At 50.4% G+C, this 21,357-nt stretch overlaps 1 protein-coding gene across 1 annotated transcript; it reads right to left on the bottom strand.

Annotated features, from left to right (window-relative positions):
* Positions 1-529: 529 nt before the first annotated feature.
* Positions 530-21,334, bottom strand: rnps1 (RNA binding protein S1, serine-rich domain). The gene is made up of 7 exons (XM_068003596.1): positions 21,246-21,334; positions 9,726-9,881; positions 8,312-8,491; positions 7,577-7,679; positions 5,552-5,705; positions 2,925-3,066; positions 530-1,372 (listed from the first exon to the last, which is right to left on the bottom strand). Coding segments are annotated over exons 1-7 (843 nt in total). The 5' UTR covers positions 21,248-21,334; the 3' UTR covers positions 530-1,266.
* Between the last annotated feature and the right edge of the window lie 23 nt (positions 21,335-21,357).

Genomic DNA, 21,357 nt, shown 5'->3' with positions numbered 1-21,357 from the left:
CTGATCCCACACGTGGTCAAGTCTTGCTTCAATGCCCAGTGGATCTGGCAGAACGACATTGTTCAATCACTTTACTGATGATTGAGGGGAGGCTGTTGGAACAGCAATTGTCTGGTTAGATTTGTCCTGTGTTTTTTTATAATGAAGACATACATGGGCAATCTGCCATAGTGCCAGGTAGATGGCAGTGCCATAGCTGTACTGTAACTGCTTGGCCAGGGGAAAGGGCTAGCTCTGATGCACAGGTCTTCAGCATTACCACTGGGCTATTGTCATGGCCCATAGCCTTTGCTGTGCCCTGTGTACTCGGATTCTACCACACTCTGAATTACAAGCTGCCTGTGGGGAGTGAGAATAAATATAAATGCCCCAAAAAGGGTCTTCCTTTTGAGATGCACGTCCTACAGCTGGGAACTCAAATAATTCAAACTTTTATCCAGGTAAGAAGTTTGAACACAAACACAGATACTGGGCTCCTCACTCAAGATTTTCTTTGTGCCTTTTGTATAATAAAGCTCTCACTCTCTAGTATAATGATCCTGGGTTTATTGAAGTACAGAACTTATACACAAAAATGGTACAAATACAGCAAAGGATCCAACTAGAAAGTAATACAAAAATCCAAAGCAATGAGACAGGGTCTCTGCACGATGAGCTCCTGTGAAACACTGCCTCCGTACATGAAATCTCACATCAGAACCAAAATGTTACTTCATTTCATTCCCACCTTGGTGTGGAGCAACGTTTGAACCAGTCCCACCTCGTTGCCGGGACAGTGTAATAATGCAGAGTAGCACCGACTTCGTCCCAACAATCCTTGTATTTTTTGTGGCACCGACCAACGAGGCCAATATCTTGACAACGGAATCTCAACTCTTCCACAACAGGGAGTTTACCGGCACTGCTACCAAAGTTAAGCAAAGCAAGACTCCAGATGCAACCCTGGTGACCATTATAACTCGATGGCTGGATAGTGTTCCGCGTCTGCCCACTTTCAACATAGTCATATTGGAGATTCTAACGCACCAAGACTGGCTTATCCCCCCCTCCCCGGCCCAAACACCGCACACATTATGTGCAAACATTTAAAATACAGTATTTCTCATCCCCCCTCCCCCCTCCCCCCACCCCCCAAATTACACAACTGAAGTAAAATACAACCTGAACAGGGAAAGAGATGGGGAAAGTTTGCTAAATTTCCGTTGTAGTTTTGAGCCTCCATTTCAAGATTTCTCTTAGGGATTGAAGCCCCCGAGATTTCAGTCTTTATCTCGAGGAGTTGGAGCTGGACCTGCTGCGGTGACGCCGGCGTCCCGGTGATCGGGACCGGGACCTTCTGCGAACTGGTGACCGGCGGCGAGGTGATCGGGACCTGAGGCAGGAGAAAGGTGGACAGTATTAAACACAGCGACCCTTACCTGGAATACTGCATACAGTTTTGGTCTCCATACTTAAGAAAAGACATACTTGCTCTCGAGGCAGTACAAAGAAGGTTCACTCGGTTAATCCCGGGGATGAGGGGGCGGACATATGAGGAGAGGTTGAGTAGATTGGGACTCTACTCATTGGAGTTCAGAAGAATGAGAGGCGATCTTATTGAAACATATAAGATTGTGAAGGGTCTTGATCGGGTGGATGCGGTAAGGATGTTCCCAAGGATGGGTGAAACTAGAACTAGGGGGCATAATCTTAGAATAAGGGGCTGCTCTTTCAAAACTGAGATGAGGAGAAACTTCTTCACTCAGAGGGTAGTAGGTCTGTGGAATTTGCTGCCCCAGGAAGCTGTGGAAGCTACATCATTAGATAAATTTAAAACAGAAATAGACAGTTTCCTAGAAGTAAAGGGAATTAGGGGTTATGGGGAGCGGGCAGGAAATTGGACATGAAGCTGAGTTCGGATCGGTCAATGCCCTGTGGGTGGCGGAGAGGGCCCAGGGGCTATGTGGCCGGGTCCTGCTCCGACTTCTTGTGTTCTTTAGATTTGTGGTTGGGATCAGATCAGCCATGATCTTATTGAATGGCGGAGCAGGCTCGAGGGGCCGATTGGCCTACTCCTGCTCCAATTTCTTATGTTCTTACCAGCAAACCCCGCCTGATCACACGGCAAATCCTCCCCATCACCCCCCTTACCAGCAAATCCCCCCCATCACCCCCTCACCACACGGCAAACCCTCCCCATCACCCCCCTTACCAGCAAATCCTCCCCATCACCCCCCTTACCAGCAAACCCTCCCCATCACCCCCCTTACCAGCAAACCCTCCCCATCACCCCCCTTACCAGCAAATCCTCCCCATCACCCCCCTTACCAGCAAACCCTCCCCATCACCCCCCTTACCAGCAAATCCTCCCCATCACCCCCTCGCCAGCAAACCTTCCCCATCACCCCCTCGCCAGCAAACCTTCCCCATCACCCCCCCCCCATCACCCCCTCACCACATGGCAAATCCTCCCCATCACCCCCCTTACCAGCAAATCCCCCCCATCACCCCCTCACCACACGGCAAATCCTCCCCATCACCCCCCTTACCAGCAAACCCCCCCCATCACCCCCTCACCACACGGCAAATCCTCCCCATCACCCCCTCGCCAGCAAACCCCCCCCATCACCCCCTCACCACACGGCAAACCCCCCCCATCACCCCCTCACCACACGGCAAACCCTCCCCATCACCCCCCTTACCAGCAAATCCTCCCCATCACCCCCCTTACCAGCAAATCCTCCCCATCACCCCCCTTACCAGCAAATCCCCCCCATCACCACACAGCAAACCCTCCCCATCACCCCCTCACCAGCAAACCCCACCTGATCGCACGGCAAACCGTGCAGCAACTCTCTCTGCGCTCGACTGTACGTCGCAGCAGTAACACCCCCACCCTCGACACCGGAAAACTGTGCGGTTCAAACGGGAATCTTGTAACTAACCTTCTCCTCATTCGGGGTGGTGTTCGGCGCCACATGGGAGGAGGTGGTGGCATCCTACGTGGTGGGGTGATTCGTCGGGGCAGCGGTCTGGGCCGCGGGGCCAACACCGCAGTGGCTGTTACTTCCTGGCCGTCAATCTGACCTGCACAGAACAGAAATCGGGTAAAACGCGGGAAAGGAAGATTCCAGCTCAACAAATGGAGCATGATGCATTTACACAGAGTCTGAGCCAAACACGCCTCACACAGCGAGTTATCTCCAGAGAACAACCACCGTTACTCAAGAAAACTCGATAACTATTCTGCACCAGCACCAGCACACAAGCAACAGCTTGCATTTATATAGCGCTTTTAACGTAGTAAAATGTCCCAAGGTGCTTCACAGGACCGATTATCAAACAAAATTTGACAACGAGCCACGAGATATTAGGACAGGTGACCAAAAGCTTGGTCAAAAAGGTAGGTTTAAAGGAGTGTCTTAAAAGAGGAGAGAGAGAGGCGGAGAGGTTTAGGGAGGGAATTCCAGAGCTTAGGGCCTCGCAGCTGAAGTCATGGCCGTCAATGGTCGAGCGATTAAAATCGGGGATGTGCAAGGGACCAGAGATGGAGGAGCGCAGAGATCTCGGAGGGTTGTAGGGCTGAGGGAGGTGACAGAGAGAGGGAGGGGCGAGGCCATGGAGGGATTTGAAAACAAGGATGAGAATTTTAAAATTGAGACGTTCTTGGGCCGGGAGCCAATGTCGGTCAGCGAGCACAGGGGGTGATGGGTGAACGGGACTTGGTGCGAGTTAGGATACGGGCAACAGAGTTTTGGCTGAGCTGAAGTTTACAGAGGATGGAAGATGGGAGGCCGAGCAGGAGGGAGGAATGATGGCCAGGACATCGGGAGAAAGCCATATTCCTCTCACAATAATACTGTGGGATCTTGAATGTCCATCTCAACAGGCATCGCCTTGGTCTCAGGGCAGCGCCCCTGGAAGTGCCACCCCTCCCCCACCCTCAGCCACGCAGCGTCCCCCCCCCCCCCAGGCCACGCAGCGTCCCCCTCCCCCCCCCCAGGCCACGCAGCGTCCCCCTCCCCCCCCCCCCAGGCCACGCAGCGTCCCCCCTCCCCCCCCCCCCCAGGCCACGCAGCGTCCCCCCTCCCCCCCCCCAGGCCACGCAGCGTCCCACTCCCCCCCCCCCAGGCCATGCAGCGTCCCCCCTCCCTCCCCCCCCAGGCCACGCAGCGTCCCCCCTCCCTCCCCCCCCAGGCCACGCAGCGTCCCCCCCCCCAGGCCACGCAGCGTCCCCCCCCCCAGGCCACGCAGCGTCCCCCCCCCCAGGCCACGCAGCGTCCCCCCTCCCCCCCCCCCCCCCAGGCCACGCAGCGTCCCCCCTCCCCCCCCCCCCCCAGGCCACGCAGCGTCCCCCCTCCCCCCCAGGCCACGCAGCGTCCCCCCTCCCCCCCAGGCCACGCAGCGTCCCCCCTCCCCCCCCCAGGCCACGCAGCGTCCCCCCTCCCCCCCCCCCCCCCCCAGGCCACGCAGCGTCCCCCCTCCCCCCCCCCAGGCCACGCAGCGTCCCCCCTCCCCCCCAGGCCACGCAGCGTCCCCCCTCCCCCCCCCCCCCAGGCCACGCAGCGTCCCCCCTCCCCCCCCCCCCACAAGGCCACGCAGCGTCCCCCCTCCCCCCCCCCCCACAAGGCCACGCAGCGTGCCCCCCCCCCCACACAGGCCACGCAGCGTCCCCCCCCCACAGGCCACACAGCGTGCCTCCCCCTCTCCCCCCCCCCACAGGCCACACAGCGTGCCTCCCCCTCTCCCCCCCCCACAGGCCACACAGCGTGCCTCCCCCTCTCCCCCCCCCACAGGCCACACAGCGTGCCTCCCCCTCTCCCCCCCCCACAGGCCACACAGCGTGCCTCCCCCTCTCCCCTCCCCACAGGCCACACAGCGTGCCTCCCCCTCTCCCCCCCCCACAGGCCACACAGCGTGCCTCCCCCTCTCCCCCCCCCACAGGCCACGCAGCGTGCCTCCCCCTCTCCCCCCCCCCACAGGCCACGCAGCGTGCCCCCCCCCCCCCCACAGGCCACGCAGCGTGCCTCCCCCTCTCCCCCCCCCACAGGCCACGCAGCGTGCCCCCCTCCCCCACCCCGGCCACGCAGAGCTGCTGACCTGGACTGTGAGCTCAAGGTCTGGTGTGGAACTTGAATCTACCACCTTCTGATTCAAAGTCAAGAGAGTTACCCACAGAGCCACTGGAGAGTAAACCACATTTAGGGTCGGAAGATCCCAAGCTGAATACACCGGTATCAGACACTCAGAAGGTAATGGGAGGGAGGCAGGAAGGAACTGAGCAATCTCCCAGCAGCAGTTAAAATGGTCCACAAGAGCTGCAATCTCAAATATCACCGTACAACGTACGGGGTCAGTTTCCCCATTTGACCAGGGTGTTTAAAACCCGGTGTACAGGAGGATTTACAAGAGAATGCTTGAATTACAGTTTATTAGTAACACCGATGTGCTAACTAAATAATGCAGCTGTTGCTTTACTGATGATTTTGGGCAGTGTGTAAACACTCTTGTATTCTGGTGATTGTGCAGCTTTAACACAGTGTCAGTGGGCAGTCTCTGTATTGGCCATTACCTCCGTCCATATGCTTCAGAGCCTTCTCTGTATCATCCGGGTTCTCAAACTCCACGTAGGCGTAGCCCTTGGACAGGTGCGGGTGCAAGCGGTCCAGCGGCATGTCAATCAGCTTGATTTTCCCATATGAAGAGAAGATTTCCATGATGTGCTCCTGTGGCACAGAGAGAAACAGTCATGGACTCCAGCACCAGGGAACACAACAACGACCGACCACTTGCATTTATAGAGCACATTTACACAGTAAAAGTCCCGAGGTGCTTCACAGGAGCGAGCATCAAACAAAATATGACACCGAGCCAAAGAGGGAGATATTAGGACAGGTGACCAAAACTTTGGTCAAAGAGGTAGGTTTTAAGGAGCGTCTTAAAGGAGGAGAGAAAGTGGGAGAGGAGGAGGGGTTTAGGGAGGGAATTCCAGAGCTTAGGGTCCAGGCAGCTGAAGGCACGGCCGCCAATGGTGCAGTGATTAAAACTGGGGATGCGCAAGAGGCCAGAACTGAAGGAGCACAGAGATCTCGGAGGGTTGTAGGGCTGGAGGAGATTACAGAGATGGGGGGTGGGGGGGGGGGAAAAGAGGCCATAGAGGGATTTGAACACAAGGGTGAGAATTTTGAAATCGAGGCGTTGCCGGCCCGGGAGCCAATGGGACCCAGGCTGAAAATATAACTTTCCACAGCTCTGTTTGTGCTCACTGAGGTGAGGACTGAAACCCATTTCCACTTCAGGCAACCAGTACATCAAGCACTCCCAGATCAGGCACCCTTCTCCTCTGTCCACAGGCCACAGAGTCCTGATCACCCAGCACACAGACCAAGCAACTGCTTGTATTTCTCACTCACTGGCTTGTCCTGTTTCGTTTGGTTAAGGGACATTTAGCGCTGTTACCTCACTAGAGGGTAAATCTTAAATCACAACACTACGATCTGTTGACATCCACAGGAATGGGACTATGTTACAAATGGGCCCATGAACTCGGGACAGTTTCTGTGCATCTCTTCCTTTTTAACCACTAGCTTTCTATATTCTCTCCTCTCTCTGCCCTCCAGCTATCACTTTGAATGTCACTCAAACTTTTACAACAGTGTTAGTTTCTTTTCCCTCTTTTTTTGAGCCACTTCACTCCCCTCCTCGACCTGCCGCTGTCTGCTGGGCAGTTGTGGTTCTCTCCTGTACCTCACCCAAGTGATTATAGATACAGTGCAGCACAGAGGGCCAACACACAGCACCATGGGGCAGTCAGACACTGATCCACTTCCCAGCCATGTCACTGGGGAGAGACTGGCACTTTCCCCATGGAGGAGAAACCAGGGGTTGCTCACATACTCCACGCAGTAACCCTCCAACCCAATTTCTCTCCTCAATTCCAATGGTGCCTGCAGCCTTGCAGTCACTCACCCCATTGATCATTCTGCACGACACTAGTGTCGGCAACTATTTGTCAGTGGGAGGCATCACAGCCGAGCCCAACCCTGACCTCCCCCAATGTGTTGCGTACTCAGCGAGGGGTCACTGGAGAGGGTGCAGATGTGGGAAACCCAAGGGCGTCTAGGTCAACTGTAGCATCGCAACAGAGAGCAAACTGGGACAGTCTGACCTACGACGCTTAGCAGTACCTGTACCCAGTAGACCAATAGGAGAGTAGCCTCTTGGTAAGTGATCCGTAGAGACTTTCAGAAGTCAGGGTCTAGGCTGCAAACCCTGTGTCACAGGTGGTGGAGGGCAAATGGAGGAAACCATCAGAAACTGTAGGTGCAAACAGTGCAACCCACACAAGCAGCAAATCTTTATAGAGAGAACACGTTTCGATCCAGGTTACCCTGCGCTGTGCGGACCAGAGCCACAGGGTCCTAGTGCCCTTCTACCCGAGAACCCCAACAACTCCACTCATTCTGGGCTGCAGTTCACCTCAGATTTAAATACAAAGATAACTTGACCATCACACCTTCCCTGTACAGCTGCCCGCAACACATGGCGATTTACAAAGGAGACTCGCGATCCGCAGGAATTAAGACAGAAGAGGCACCTTGGTCACATTCCTGGTCAGCCTGCCGATGTGCACTTTGGTGGGTCTGGGAGTCGGACTTCTTTTCTTTCTTTCCTTGTCATCACGTTTAGGGGATTTAGATCTGTCAATGCAGCAAAGAACAGTTTATATGTACAAGTGGCGTGGTGCGTTGTTTACTACCAGTGAGTTCAAATCCCACCACAGCAGTTTGAGAATATGAAATTAGTTTTTTTTAAAAATGCTGGGATCTGTAAAAGTGACCATGAAGCTGTCGGATTGTCGTAAAAACCCTCGAATGGGCCAAGTCCAATTCATTCTCACCAAGTATTCTGGTGCAGTTTAAGTAAAAGAACTGAGGAGTTATTTACACTACACACTGGCGCTGTGTTTCAGAACAACAGGTCAGCTTGGTGTAACTTACCCTCCCCCGGGCTGGAGTCACACATAGGCCCAGACCAGGAAAGGACGGCAGGATTCCTTCCCTGGAGGACATTAATGAACCAGAAGGGTTTTTACAGCAATCCGACAGCTTCCTGGTCACTGTTACTGATTCCAGCGTTTTTTTAAAACTGCATTCAAATTCTCAAACTGCTGTAGTGGGATTTGAACTCACGTTCTCTGGATTATTACTCAGTAAGAAAGAGCTGGTCCCTGACCAAAAGACACTGCTGATAGAAGGGAGTGGAACATACCTCCCATTTGACTCAACTGTTTGCAAGGGGTTCAGTTGAATGGGGCTTTTACTGTACTCACTTTGAACGAGTGCGTCTCCTGTTGGTGTGTCTGCGCCGGGACGGGCTCGGAGATCCAGAGGAAGTGCTGGAACTGGAGCTGCGGGAACTGCTGGAACTTCCAGAGCGACTGGAGGCAGAGGAGGAGCTCGACCCACTGCTAGATGCAGAGGTGGAACTGGATCCGGAACTGGAGCTGGAACTAAAGGTATGACAGAGACAATTACCACAAGCAAGCCTAGAATCCAGGCCAATCTGTGGCTCGACACAGGTCAACACAAGAGCAGAATCACACTCTATTCAGGTAAGTCCAGCTGTTCGATATCGGAACGATGCACAGCTCTGTCACTGCTCCAAGCATGTAGTCTAAAAACAAAAACCTGCAGGTCGACATCAGACTGCTGCGTACTAAACGAACGAAGGACACCAATGAAGCAAACTGAAGTTGATTTTGTTGCCGATCAGACACTTGACCGAGCTCCTGCAGTGCCTTTCTGGCTAAATGCATCGTTTGGACTAAACCACACAAACCAAGAAGCTCCCAGGTTAATCAGTCCATCCCAAGTTAACTGATCTCAGCCTGGGTTACTGGATATTCATCCAGAGCAGAACCCCTGGCTGATTTTTCCCCTTCTCTAACCCAGGGGTGCTGAAACAATCTGTAACTCCCCAAATGCTGCCATGGCTGTGTCCCACAGAGGGGCATGGCCTTTATCCACTGCGTGCAATTTATACTGACTTTTTTTCTAAGGAGATTTTCATCTAATCAGTGCGAAAAACAGGAATTTGCATTTAAATCGACCATATCGTATCTCAGAAATATCCCAAAGCTCTTCACGTACAATGAATTACAATGAATTACAACTGAAGTGCAGGCATTGTTGTTTGGAAGGTAAATATGGCAGCCAATTTGTGTAGAGTGAGGTCCCACAAACAATGAGTTAAACGACCAGTTAGTCTGTTTTTGGTGTTAGTTGAGAGAGGAATGTTGGCTAGGACACCGAGAGAACTCCCTGCTCTTCTTCCATTAGAGTCGTGGGCCACGAGAACAGGCAGACTCGGTTAAAAGTCTCATCCAAAGGACAGCACCTCCAATAATGCAGCACTCCCATTGTACTGGACTGGATTCTCCTCCCAGTGTCTAACCCACTGCAACAACCAGCCCTCTAACGACGTCAATTATCATGAAAGGCATTTTTAAAACATACTCGTTGTATTCTGCCCGGGAACATTTAACCACTGAAGGATTTTTAAAGAACCTGCAGTTGCCATATTGGAGCACGCGCACTGCTGCTGTATACAGGCCACATCCCAAACTTGAGCCCTGCCCTAAGAAAAAATATTCAACTCTCACATAGGCCCCCGCCCTCACCTCTATGTAGGAGTGGCCTCCATGACAGTAACTCGAGTCCCCAGCCCGTCTCCTGTCCCTGTACCTGGTGCTGCTGCTCCCGGTTGAGGCACTCCTCCTCTTGCGGGTCTTATCACGGCCTCGTTCTTTCTCACTTGACTCCTTGATGTTGGATTTCTCCTTCGTTCTGTCTTTGGACTTCTCTTGAGTGTGCTCTTTACGCTTGGTTGGTGACGGAGCCCTGTCGAAAAGAGAAAGAGAGAAGATTAAGAGTGGCTGAGTAAAGAAAGTAAGGAGCTGGGAGGGAGGGAGGGAGGGAGGGAGGGTGGGAGGGAGGGTGGGAGGGAGGGTGGGTCATTTAGGGCCACCGTTTCTAAGCAGGCAACACACTGCAGGTCTTTCAGAATCAAAGAGGAATTAACATTTCAGACAAGACCCCTCTCTTTCAGAAGCTGACTGGCTTGTTATGTATTTCCAGCATTTTCTAATTTTGCAGCACACAGAAACACAGAGTAGGCCATTCAGCCCCTCGAGCCTGTTCCGCTACTCAATTAGATCATGGCTGATCTGTATCTTAACTCCATTTACCCGCCTTGTTAATAACTTTAGGACGCTGGGAAAATCCCACATCTCCAAAGCCCAAGAGAACTGCAGACAGGAATCACAGCAGCAGCAACTCGATCAGGGTTAGCAAACGACCCTTGACATCCCCCTCCCCAACCCTGACGGAGAGCAGTCACAGGGTACCCCACGGATACCAGCAATACAAAAATGTACATAAACAGACCCAACCAAACCACTGTCACAAACACCAAATGCACAGGTTCTACCGAAATCGGCTCACAGTGATGGCCGCAGCCAGTAGTGAACAAACTGGTCAGCATCTCTGGTTGTTCGGTAATTCTGATTTGCAGAGTCAGACACACTTTCTGGCACTGCATTCAAGAGTGACTTTTTGTCAAAAGACCACAAGATCGGTTTGGATTAAGAAAAGGCTCTTCTGCCCATTTAGTCTCATTCTTCCAGAAAAATTAAACCCAACTTTATCTTAACAGCATTGGTTTCTTAAATGAGCCTCATGCCCTAATTTCAAGCACTGATCCTGGAAATCTGTTGCAGCTCATCACTGTGTGTAAAGCAATACATCCTGTTGTCTGTCCTCAGCCTGTCCCTCAAATCCCTGACCTTGTGCCTTGCTTCGCTGCTCTGGAGTATTTGAAAGTGCTCCAGGCTTACCTTTTCCATCCGATTAAATGTCTTGTATGCTGCGATAAGGTCCCCTCTAAGATATTGCTCACACGTTTTTTAATCTAGGAGATTGGTGCCAGACTGAGAGAGATTTCCAAGGTGTTGCTCAATATTGCCAGTACGCATTTAACATCAGACAGCTAGAGTGAGAACAGTAATCAGAGGAGTCACTGCTCCAATGGAGCGATGAATATATTCAAAAGGTACCGTCAGCACTTCTCTTTAATGTGTTATCCACAAAAAGCAGGACAAATCCAATCCGGCTAATTACCACCCCATCAGTTTACTCTCAATCATCAGCAAAGTGATGGATGGTGTCGTCGACAGTGCTATCAAACGGCACTTACTCACCAATAACCTGCTCACCGATGCTCAGTTTGGGTTCCGCCAGGACCACTCGGCTCCAGACCTCATTACAGCCTTGGTCCAAACATGGACAAAAGAGCTGAATTCCAGAGGTGAGGTGAGAGTGACGGCCCTTGACATCAAGGCAGCATTTGACCAAGTGTGGCACCAAGGAGCCCTAGTAAAATTGAGTCAATGGGAATCAGGGGGAAAACGCTCTCAATCATCAACAAAGTGATGGAAGGTATCGTTGACAGTGCTACAAAGCGTCGACATAGCTTCTATAAATATGTCAAGAGAAAAAGATTAGGGAAGACAAATGTAGGTCCCTTACAGTCAGGAGTGGGGGAAATTATAATGGGGAACAAAGAAATGACCGAACAATTAAACACACACTTTGGTTCTATCTTCACAATGGAGGACACAAATAACCTGCCAGAAATGTTAGGGAACCAAGGGTCTAGTGAGAGGAAGGAACTGAAGGAAACCAATATTAGTAAAAAAAAGTGCTCGGGAAATTAATGGGGGGAGGTATTGGCGGTTTTAGCAGGCCTAAAAATGGATAAATCCCCAGGCCCGGACGAAATGTATCCCAGGCTACTGTGTGAGGCAAAGGAGGAGATTGCAGGGGCTCTGACACATATATTCAGAACCTCTCTGGCCACAGGGGATGTGCCAGAGGACTGGAGAACCGCTAATGTAATACCATTATTCAAGAAGGGGAGTAGGGAAAAACCGGGGAACTACAGGCCAGTGAGCCTAACATCAGTGGTAGGAAAATTATTGGAAAAAATTCTGAAGGACAAAATTAGTCTCCACTTGGAGAAGCAAGGATTAATCAGGGATAGTCAACATGGCTTTGTCAAGGGAAGATCATGTCTGACTAATTTGATTGAATTTTTTGAGGGGGTGACTCGGCGTGTGGATGAGGGTAACGCAGTGGATGTGGTATACATGGATTTCAGTAAGGCCTTCGATAAAGTCCCCCACAGGAGACTGGTCAAGAAGGTACGAGCCCATGGAATCCAGGGTGCCTTGGCACTTTGGATACAAAACTGGCTTAGTGGCAGAAGGCAGAGGGTGATGGTCGAAGGTTGTTTTTGTGACTGGAAGCCTGTGGCCAGTGGGGTACCACAGGGATCGGTGCTGGGTCCCTTGCTGTTTGTGGTCTACATTAATGACTTGGATATGAATGTAAAAGGTATGATCAGTAAGTTCGCTGATGATACAAAAATTGGTAGGGTGGTAAATAGCAAGGAGGATAGCCTCAGTCTGCAGGACGATATAGATGGGTTGGTCAGATGGGCGGAACAGTGGCAAATGGAATTTAACCCGGAAAAGTGCGAGGTGATGCACTTTGGAGGGACTAACAAGGCAAGGGAATACACAATGAATGGGAGGACCCTAGGCAAGACAGAGGGTCAGAGGGATCTTGGTGTGCAAGTTCACAGATCCCTGAAGGCGGCGGAACAGGTAGATAAGGTGGTAAAGAAGGCATATGGGATACTTGCCTTTATTAGCCGAGGCATAGAATATAAGAGCAAGGAGGTTATGATGGAGCTGTATAAAACACTGGTTAGGCCACAGCTGGAGTACTGTGTGCAGTTCTGGTCGCCACACTACAGGAAGGATGTGATCGCTTTGGAGAGGGTGCAGAGGAGATTCACCAGGATGTTACCAGGGCTGGAGCGCTTCAGCTATGAAGAGAGACTGGGAAGATTGGGTTTGTTTTCCTTGGAGCAGAGGAGGCTGAGGGGGGACATGATTGAGGTGTACAAAATTATGAGGGGCACAGATAGGATGGATACTAAGGAGCTTTTTCCCTTCGTTGAGGGTACTATAACAAGGGGACATAGATTCAAGGTAAAAGGCGGGAGGTTTAGAGGGGATTTGAGAAAGAACTTTTTCACCCAGAGGGTGGTTGGAGTCTGGAACTCACTGCCTGAAAGGGTTGTGGAGGCAGGAACCCTCACAACATTCAAGAAGCATTTGGATGAGCACTTGAAATGCCATAGCATACAAGGCTACGGACCAAATGCTGGAATATGGGATTAGAGTAGACAGGGCTGATGGCCGGCGCGGACACGATGGGCCGAAGGGCCTCTATCCGTGCTGTATAACTCTATGACTCTATATGACTCTAAAAGCTGACAATTCCCAGGGCCTGATAATCCTGATAAAGGAAGTGGCCCTGGAAATAGTGGATGCATTGGTGATCATCTTCCAAAATTCTATAGACTCTGCAACAGTTCCTACAGATTGGAGGGTGGCAAATGTAACCCCACCATTTAAAAGAGGGAGAAAAAACAGAGAATTATAGACCAGTTAGCCTAACATCAGTAGTGGGGAAAATGCTAGAGTCTATTATAAAAGATGTGATAACAGAACACTTGGAAGGCATTAACGGGATTGGACAAAGTCAGCATGGGTTTATGAAAGGGAAATCATGCTTAACAAATCTACTAGTTTTTTGAGGATGTAACTAGTAGAATAGATAGGGGAGAACCAGTGGATGTGGTGTATTTGGATTTTCAGAAGGCTTTTGATAAGGTCCCACACAAGAGGTTAGTGTGCAAAATTAAAGCACATGGGATTAGAGGGAATATACTGGCATGGATTGAGAATTGGTTGACAGACAGGAAACAGAGAGTGGGAATAAACAGGTCTTTTTCGGGGTGGCAGGCAGTGACTAGTGGGGTACCGCAGGGATCAGTGCTTGGGCCCCAGCTATTCACAATATATATCAATGATTTGGATGAGGGAACTAAATGTAACATTTCCAAGTTTGCAGATGACACAAAGCTGGGTTGGAATGTGAGCTGTGAGGAGGATGCAAAGAGGCTCCAATGTGATTTAGACAAGTTGGCTGAGTGGGCAAGAACATGGCAGATGCAGTATAACGTGGATAAATGTGAGGTTATCCACTTTGGTTGTAAAAACAGAAAGACAGATTATCTGAATGGTGATAGATTGGGAAAAGGGGAGGTGCAACGAGACCTGGGTGTCCTTGTACACCAGTCGCTGAAAGCGAGCATTCAGGTGCAGCAAGCAGTTAGGAAGGCGAATGGTATGTTGGCCTTCATTGCAAGAGGATTTGAGTACAGGAACAGGGATGTCTTACTGCAGTTATACAGGGCCTTGATGAGACCACATCTGGAGTATTGTTTGCAGTTTTGGTCTCCTTATCTGAGGAAGGATGTCCTTGCCATGGAGGGAGTGTAACAAAGGTTTACCAGACTGATTCCTGGGATGGCAGGACTGATGTATGAAGAGAGATTGGGTCGACTAGGCCTATATTCACTAGAGTTTAGAAGAATGAGAGGTGATCTCATCGAAACATAAAATTCTAACAGGACTAGACAGACTTGATGCAGGGGAGCTCAGAACCAGGAGTCACAGTCTCAGGATACAGGGTATGCTATTTAGAACAGAGATGAGAAATTTCTTCACTCAGAGGGTGGTGAACCTGTGGAATTCTCTCCCACAGAAGGCAGTGAAGGCCAAGTCATTAGATGTATTCAAGAATGAGATAGATATATTTCTTATGCTAAAGGGATATGGGGAAAAAGCGGGAACAGGGTACGGAGTTAGACGATCAGCCATGATCATTTTGAATGGCAAAGCAGGCCCGAAGGCCTACTCTTGCTCCTATTTCCTATGTTTCTCCAGTGGCTGGAGTCATACCTAGCACAAAGGAAGATGGTAGTGGTTGTTGGAGGCCTATCATCTCAGCCCCAGGACATTGCTGCAGGAGTTCCTCAGAGCAGTGTCCTCGGCCCAACCATCTTCAGCTGCTTCATCAACGACCTTCCCTCCATCATAAAGTCAGAAATGGGGATGTTCGCTGATGATTGCAGTGTTCAGTTCCATTCGCAACCCCTCAGATAATGAAGCAGTCCGTGCCTGCATGCAGCAAGGCCTGGACAACATCCAGGCAATGACCATCTCCAACAAGAGAGTCTAACCACCTCCCCATGACATTCAATGGCATTACCATCACCGAATCCCCCACCATCAACATCCTGGGGGTCACCACTGACCAGAAACTTAACTGGACCAGCCATATAAAAACTGTGGCTACAAAAGCAGGTCAGAGGCTGGGTATTCTGCAGCGAGTGACTCACCTCCTGACTCCCCAAAGCCTTTCCACCATCTACAAGGCACAAGTCAGGAGTGTGATGGAATACCCTCCATTTGCCTGGATGATTACAGCTCCAACAACACTCAAGAAGCTCAACACTATCCAGGCCAAAGCAGCCCGCTTGATTAGCACCCCATCCACCACCCTAAACATTCACTGCCTTCACCACTGGTGCACTGTGGCTGCAGTGTGTACCATCCATAGGATGCACTGCAGCAACTCTTCTTCAACAGCACCTCCCAAACCCACGACCTCTACCACCTAGAAGGACAAAGACAGCAGGCACATGGGAATAACACCACCTGCACGTTCCCCTCCAAGTCGCACACCATCCTGACTTGGAAATATATCACCGTTCCTTCATCATCGCTGGGTCAAAATCCTGGAACTCCCTTCCTAACAGCACTGTGGGAGAACCTTCACCACATGGACTGCAGCGGTTCAAGGCGGCGGCTCACCACCACCTTCTCAAGGGCAATAAATGCTGGCCTCGCCAGCGACGCCCACATCCCATGAACAAATAAAAAAAAATATTATGCTGGTGGTGGAGGTGGTCAGTTAGCAGAACCAGCTGGCCACAGACAGCACAAGATCTCACTAACACGCTCTCCCCTCTTGCCAGTTCCTGCAGTTGTCTGACTGATGCCAATCATCCAAGTCAGTCCCTCCCACATACAGTGTCACCAAGTGCCCTGCTCCATCACCTCCTTTGGTTATACACCACACTCCACCGTCACAATCATCTCACTACATCCTGTTCTGTTACCACAAAGTCTGTCTTCCAAGCTGATAACGAACATTCTCCTTGAACCATGTGTTCCATAGCAGTGAAAGAGGGATGAGAAGGGTTACTAGAGAGGATAGAGGCTCCGATTGGAGTTGACTCACACTCCCTTTAAAATCAGTGCCCTGTCTGGTTAGACAACAAATTTCCTCCAGGGTCCAATGTAATGGTGGCCTTAGGCACAGACAGCAGCATTGATGGGCTGTCCCTCCCAGAATGCAGGTCACTAGCAACACAGTTTACAAAGCAATAGATACAACAGTAAATGCAGTTTTGTAGTTTGACCTAGCAGATCATCTTAGACAGAGGTACACTGAGATGTCAGGACACGGTCATCCCAAGTGGGGAGACCTCGTGGATATGGCTTGAAATATTTTTAATGCAATGATCTTCACAACAACAACAACAGCTGCTTGTATTTATATCCCACATTTAACGTAGTAAAACATCCCAAGCAGCTTCACAGGAGTGTAGTCAGAGAAAAATTGACATCGAGCCAAAGGAGATATTAGGACGGGTGATTAAAGCTTAAAGAGGGAGGTTTTAAGGAGAGTCTTATAGGAGGAGAGGTTTAGGGAGGGAATTCCAGAGTTTAGGGTCTAGGCAGCTTAAGGCACGGCCGCCAATGGTGGAGCGAAGGAAGTTGTGGATGTGCAAGAGGCCAGAATTGGAGGAACGCAGAGATCTCGGAGGTTATAGGGCTGGAGGAGGTTACAGAGACAGGGAGGAGTGAGGCCATGGAGGGATTTGAACATGAGGACGAGAATTTTAATTTCAAGGCATCAGTGGACCGGGAGTCAATGTAGGTCAGCGAGCATAGGGTGATGGGTGAACAGGACTTGCAGGCAGCAGAGTTTTGGATGAGCTCAAATTTACAGAGGGTAGAAAGTGGGAGGCCAGCCAGGAGAGCACTGAATAGTCAAGTCTGGAAGCAACAAAAGTATGGATGAGAGTTTCAGCAGCAGATAGGCTGAGGCAGGGGCGGAGACAGGCGATATTAGAGGTCTTCGCGATGGAGAGGATATAGTGTCAGAAACTCAGCTCATGGTCAAATAGGATGCTGAGGTTGCAAACTGTACTGGCGTGGCAGCACAGATTATGGGCTCAAGTCCTGGAACGGAACATGAACCCATGACGTAGAGGATAGGCTGCTGCCCACTGAGGCAAGTAAGTTAGAGTTGCCCCTTCTTTACAACCTAATACCAGACAGGAGGCCATGGAGGGATTTGAACATGAGGACAAGAATTTTAAATTCAAGGCATCAGTGGACTGGGAGTCAATGACTGGTTCAGCCTGAGAGTGGCCATGGAGGGGGATGGAATCAGTGGCGAGGGAACAGAGTTTGTGGTGGGGACCGAGGACAATGGTCTTTCCAGTGTTTAATTGAAGCAATTTGTGGCTCTTCCAGGACTGGAAGTTTGATAAAAAGTCTTACAACGCAGAAACACAGTGGATTCTGCACACTGAAAGACTTTAGGGAATTACAGGGGAATGGAGGAGGAGGAGTAGTTCACTGGACAATGTTCCCCACCCATATGCACCAAAATGATAAAATGGATTTGATGGGGTAAATACAGAGAAACTATTTCCTCTGGTGGGGGAGTCCAGAACAAGGGGGCATAACCTTAAAATTACAGCTAGACCGTCCAGGGGTGATGTCAGGGAGCACTTTTTCACACAAAAGGTACTAGAAATCTGGAATTCTCTCCCCCAAAAGGCTGTGGATCAATTGAAATTTTCAAGACTGAGATCGGTAGATTTTTGTTGGGTAAAGGTATCAAAGGATATGGAGCAAAGGCGGATAAATGGAGTTAAGGATTCGGGTCAGCCATGATCTGATTGAATGGTGCAACAGACACGAGGGCTGAGCGGCCTCCTCCTGTTCCTACGCGAGGCGATCAGCTTTGCCACCTTTCTGCATTTTGAGTGCAATGTTCAGGAAATTTCAAAAATGTAAAACTGACACCAAAAGTCAGATTTTTTCAACTATTTCTGTGCTTTATGATGTGAAGCATCAGCTATAGAAATGTTCAGCAAACTTTCATTACAAAGGAAAAGGTCAGGATCCCATTCACAGGCCGGTCTGTATCCTGCCTCCTGTCTGGTATTAGAATCATAGAAGTTTACAACATGGAAACAGGCCCTTCGGCCCAACATGTCCACGTCGCCCAGTTTATACCACTAAGCTAGTCCCAATTGCCTGCACTTGGCCCATATCCCTCTATACCCATCTTACCCATGTAACTGTCCAAATGCTTTTTAAAAGACAAAACTGTACCCGCCTCTACTACTGCCTCTGGCAGCTCGTTCCAGACACTCACCACCCTTTGAGTGAAAAAATTGCCCCTCTGGACCCTTTTGTATCTCTCCCCTCTCACCTTAAATCTATGCCCCCTCGTTATAGACTCCCCTACCTTTGGGGAAAGATTTTGACTATCTACCTTATCTATGCCCCTCATTATTTTATAGACTTCTATAAGATCACCCCTTAACCTCCTACTCTCAAGGGAAAAAAGTCCCAGTCTATCCAACCTCTCCCTATAAGTCAAACCATCAAGTCCCGGTAGCATCCTAGTAAATCTTTTCTGCACTCTTTCTAGTTTAATAATATCCTTTCTATAATAGGGTGACCAGAACTGTACACAGTATTCCAAGTGTGGCCGTACTAATGTCTTGTACAACTTCAACAAGACATCCCAACTCCTGTATTCAATGTTCTGACCAATGAAACCAAGCATGCTGAATGCCTTCTTCACCACCCTATCCACCTGTGACTCCACTTTCAAGGAGCTATAAACCTGTACTCCTAGATCTCTTTGTTCTATAACTCTCCCCAACGCCCTACCATTAATGGAGTAGGTCCTGGCCCGATTCGATCTACCAAAATGCATCACCTCACATTTATCTAAATTAAACTCCATCTGCCATTCATCGGCCCACTGGCCCAATTTATCAAGATCCCGTTGCAATCCTAGATAACCTTCTTCACTGTCCACAATGCCACCAATCTTGGTGTCATCTGCAAACTTACTAACCATGCCTCCTAAATTCTCATCCAAATCATTAATATAAATAACAAATAACAGCGGACCCAGCACCGATCCCTGAGGCACACCGCTGGTCACAGGCCTCCAGTTTGAAAAACAAATCCAATACAACCACCCTCTGTCTTCTGTCGTCAATCCAATTTTGTATCCAATTGGCTACCTCACCTTGGATCCCGTGAGATTTAACCTTATGTAACAACCTACCATGCGGTACCTTGTCAAAGGTTACAGCACAGAAGGAGGCCATTCGGCCCATCAAGCCTATGCCAGCTCTTTGTAAGAGCATTCCAGTTAGTCCCATTCCCCAGGAATTCCTCTAAACTGCTGAAAAGATCGAGCTAGGCCGAGCCTGACCTGTGGGTTACGTCTGATGGTCCTGGATGGGTGTTTGTGACTAAACGTGTAATGGTGACTTTCTCTTATTGGCTTCTGGAGAAAGCTCAGCTCTAGCACCAAGCAGCAGGGTCTCCATGCACTCCGCGTTATACAGGGATCTTCTGGGCTTTCCCTGAGGAACAGGGTGGAACAATCACACTCCAAGGCACAACAGGAGGAGGCCATGGTTGTAGAGAAGGGGCAACTCTATCTTACTTGCCTCAGTGGGCAGCAGCCTATCCTCTACGTCATGGGTTCATGTTCCGTTCCAGGACTTGAGCCCATAATCTGTGCTGCCACGCCAGTACAGTACTGTGCGAGTGCTGAAGGATGGGTGCCATCATACCAACGACATGTTAAACCAAGGACCCGTCTGCCTGTTCAGGTGGGTGTAAAAGATCCCCCAGCACCAATCCAAGAGGGGTAACTGGTTCTCCTAGTGTTCTGGCCAAAATTCATCCTGATGCCAACACCACCAAAATCAGATCAAGGGGTCATTCATCTCATTGCATGGTGGAATCTTGCTGTGCACAAATTGGCCACCAATAAAATTGGTGAATTGCTTTGGGACATCAGAGAAACTCAGATAGGGTGCTATATAAACACCAGTCTTTCTTGCCAAACCCAGCAATGAAACAGACAAAAGGCTCAGCAGTATCAAGGGTCCCAACACTGAGCAGGGAAGGGCTAGGCTCAGACCCACGTCTCAACATCAGCTTTGCCAGGTTAATAACAACTGCAAATGACAGGTGCTTTCACTGACTTTTGTTGCTCTGAAGTTGGGAGAGAGTGAACAAAAGGCACCCAGAGTTCCCACTCCTGATAAGAGGACCCGTCTGCCCTCTCAGATGAACATAAAAGATCCCACAGCACTATTTCAAAGAGCAGGGGAGTTCTCCCTGATGTCCTGGCCAATATTTATCCTTCAACCAGTATCACTAAAACAGATTATCTGGTCACTATCGCATTGCTGTTTGTGGGATCTTGCTGTTCACAAATTGGCTGCCACATTTCCTAGATTACAACAGTGACCACACTTCAAAAGTATTTCATTGGTTGTAAAGCGCTTTGGGACATCCTGAGGTTGTGAGAGGTGCTGAATAAACCACTGACCCCTGCTGGAAAGTGTATCTGAGTGGACACTAACCCAAGGCAGGATGAGGCTCAGGTGAGATGCCACCTGCAGTCAAATAGCCCACTGCCACCTGATTGCATTAAGTGCACAGGTAAAGGATGGGCACTGGGGCGAGGTGCCCGAGGGTGTGTGGAGCTGTGCCCCCCCAAAGTCCAGGGCCCGGGGAACGCTGCCCCAGCAAGGAGTCAGCACCTTTCACGGGGGCGGCGGGGGAAACAACTCAAGCCCAGGAGGTGGGGCAGCTACCAGGGAACCCCCGGTGCCAGCTCCCTGCGCCATTCACTGTCCAGTCACCGCCCCCGCCGCTATCCCGGGCTTCCCATCCCATCCCCCCACATTCAATGGGATCCCCTCTGCTAGGCCTCAGGCTCCGTTCGACACCGAGATTCCATTCCTGCACAAAGGGACATTCATCCGGTCTAAAGCCGTCACAATGCAGTAAGCGCGGGCTACCCCGAGCGCGGGGAGCCGGATCCCGCTCCGCTCGGGCCCATCCGGCCGCCGATGGACACGGATTCGCGGACACTTACATTACGCTCTCACTCTGTGATCCCACGGCCGCCAAACCGTCCCGCTCATTTGTCGTCACCGATCGCGCGCTCCGTCATGACGCACACGTCAGGGAAGCAGTAACGCAGACCG

Source organism: Heptranchias perlo, chromosome 22, assembly GCF_035084215.1.
Source record: "Heptranchias perlo isolate sHepPer1 chromosome 22, sHepPer1.hap1, whole genome shotgun sequence".
Classification (NCBI taxonomy): domain Eukaryota; kingdom Metazoa; phylum Chordata; class Chondrichthyes; order Hexanchiformes; family Hexanchidae; genus Heptranchias; species Heptranchias perlo.
The sequence above is the reverse complement of the archived record's forward strand: the minus strand, read 5'-3'. Positions and strand labels throughout refer to the sequence as shown.

Bases quoted from the DNA above. Each gene is read 5' to 3' on its own strand.
- rnps1 (XM_068003596.1), bottom strand. The intron at 7,680-8,311 runs GTGAGTACAGTA...CTGCATTGACAG, and splicing joins AGGAGACGCACTCGTTCAAA to ATCTAAATCCCCTAAACGTG. The intron at 5,706-7,576 runs GTGCCTCTTCTG...TCTGTGCCACAG, and splicing joins TGACCAGGAATGTGACCAAG to GAGCACATCATGGAAATCTT.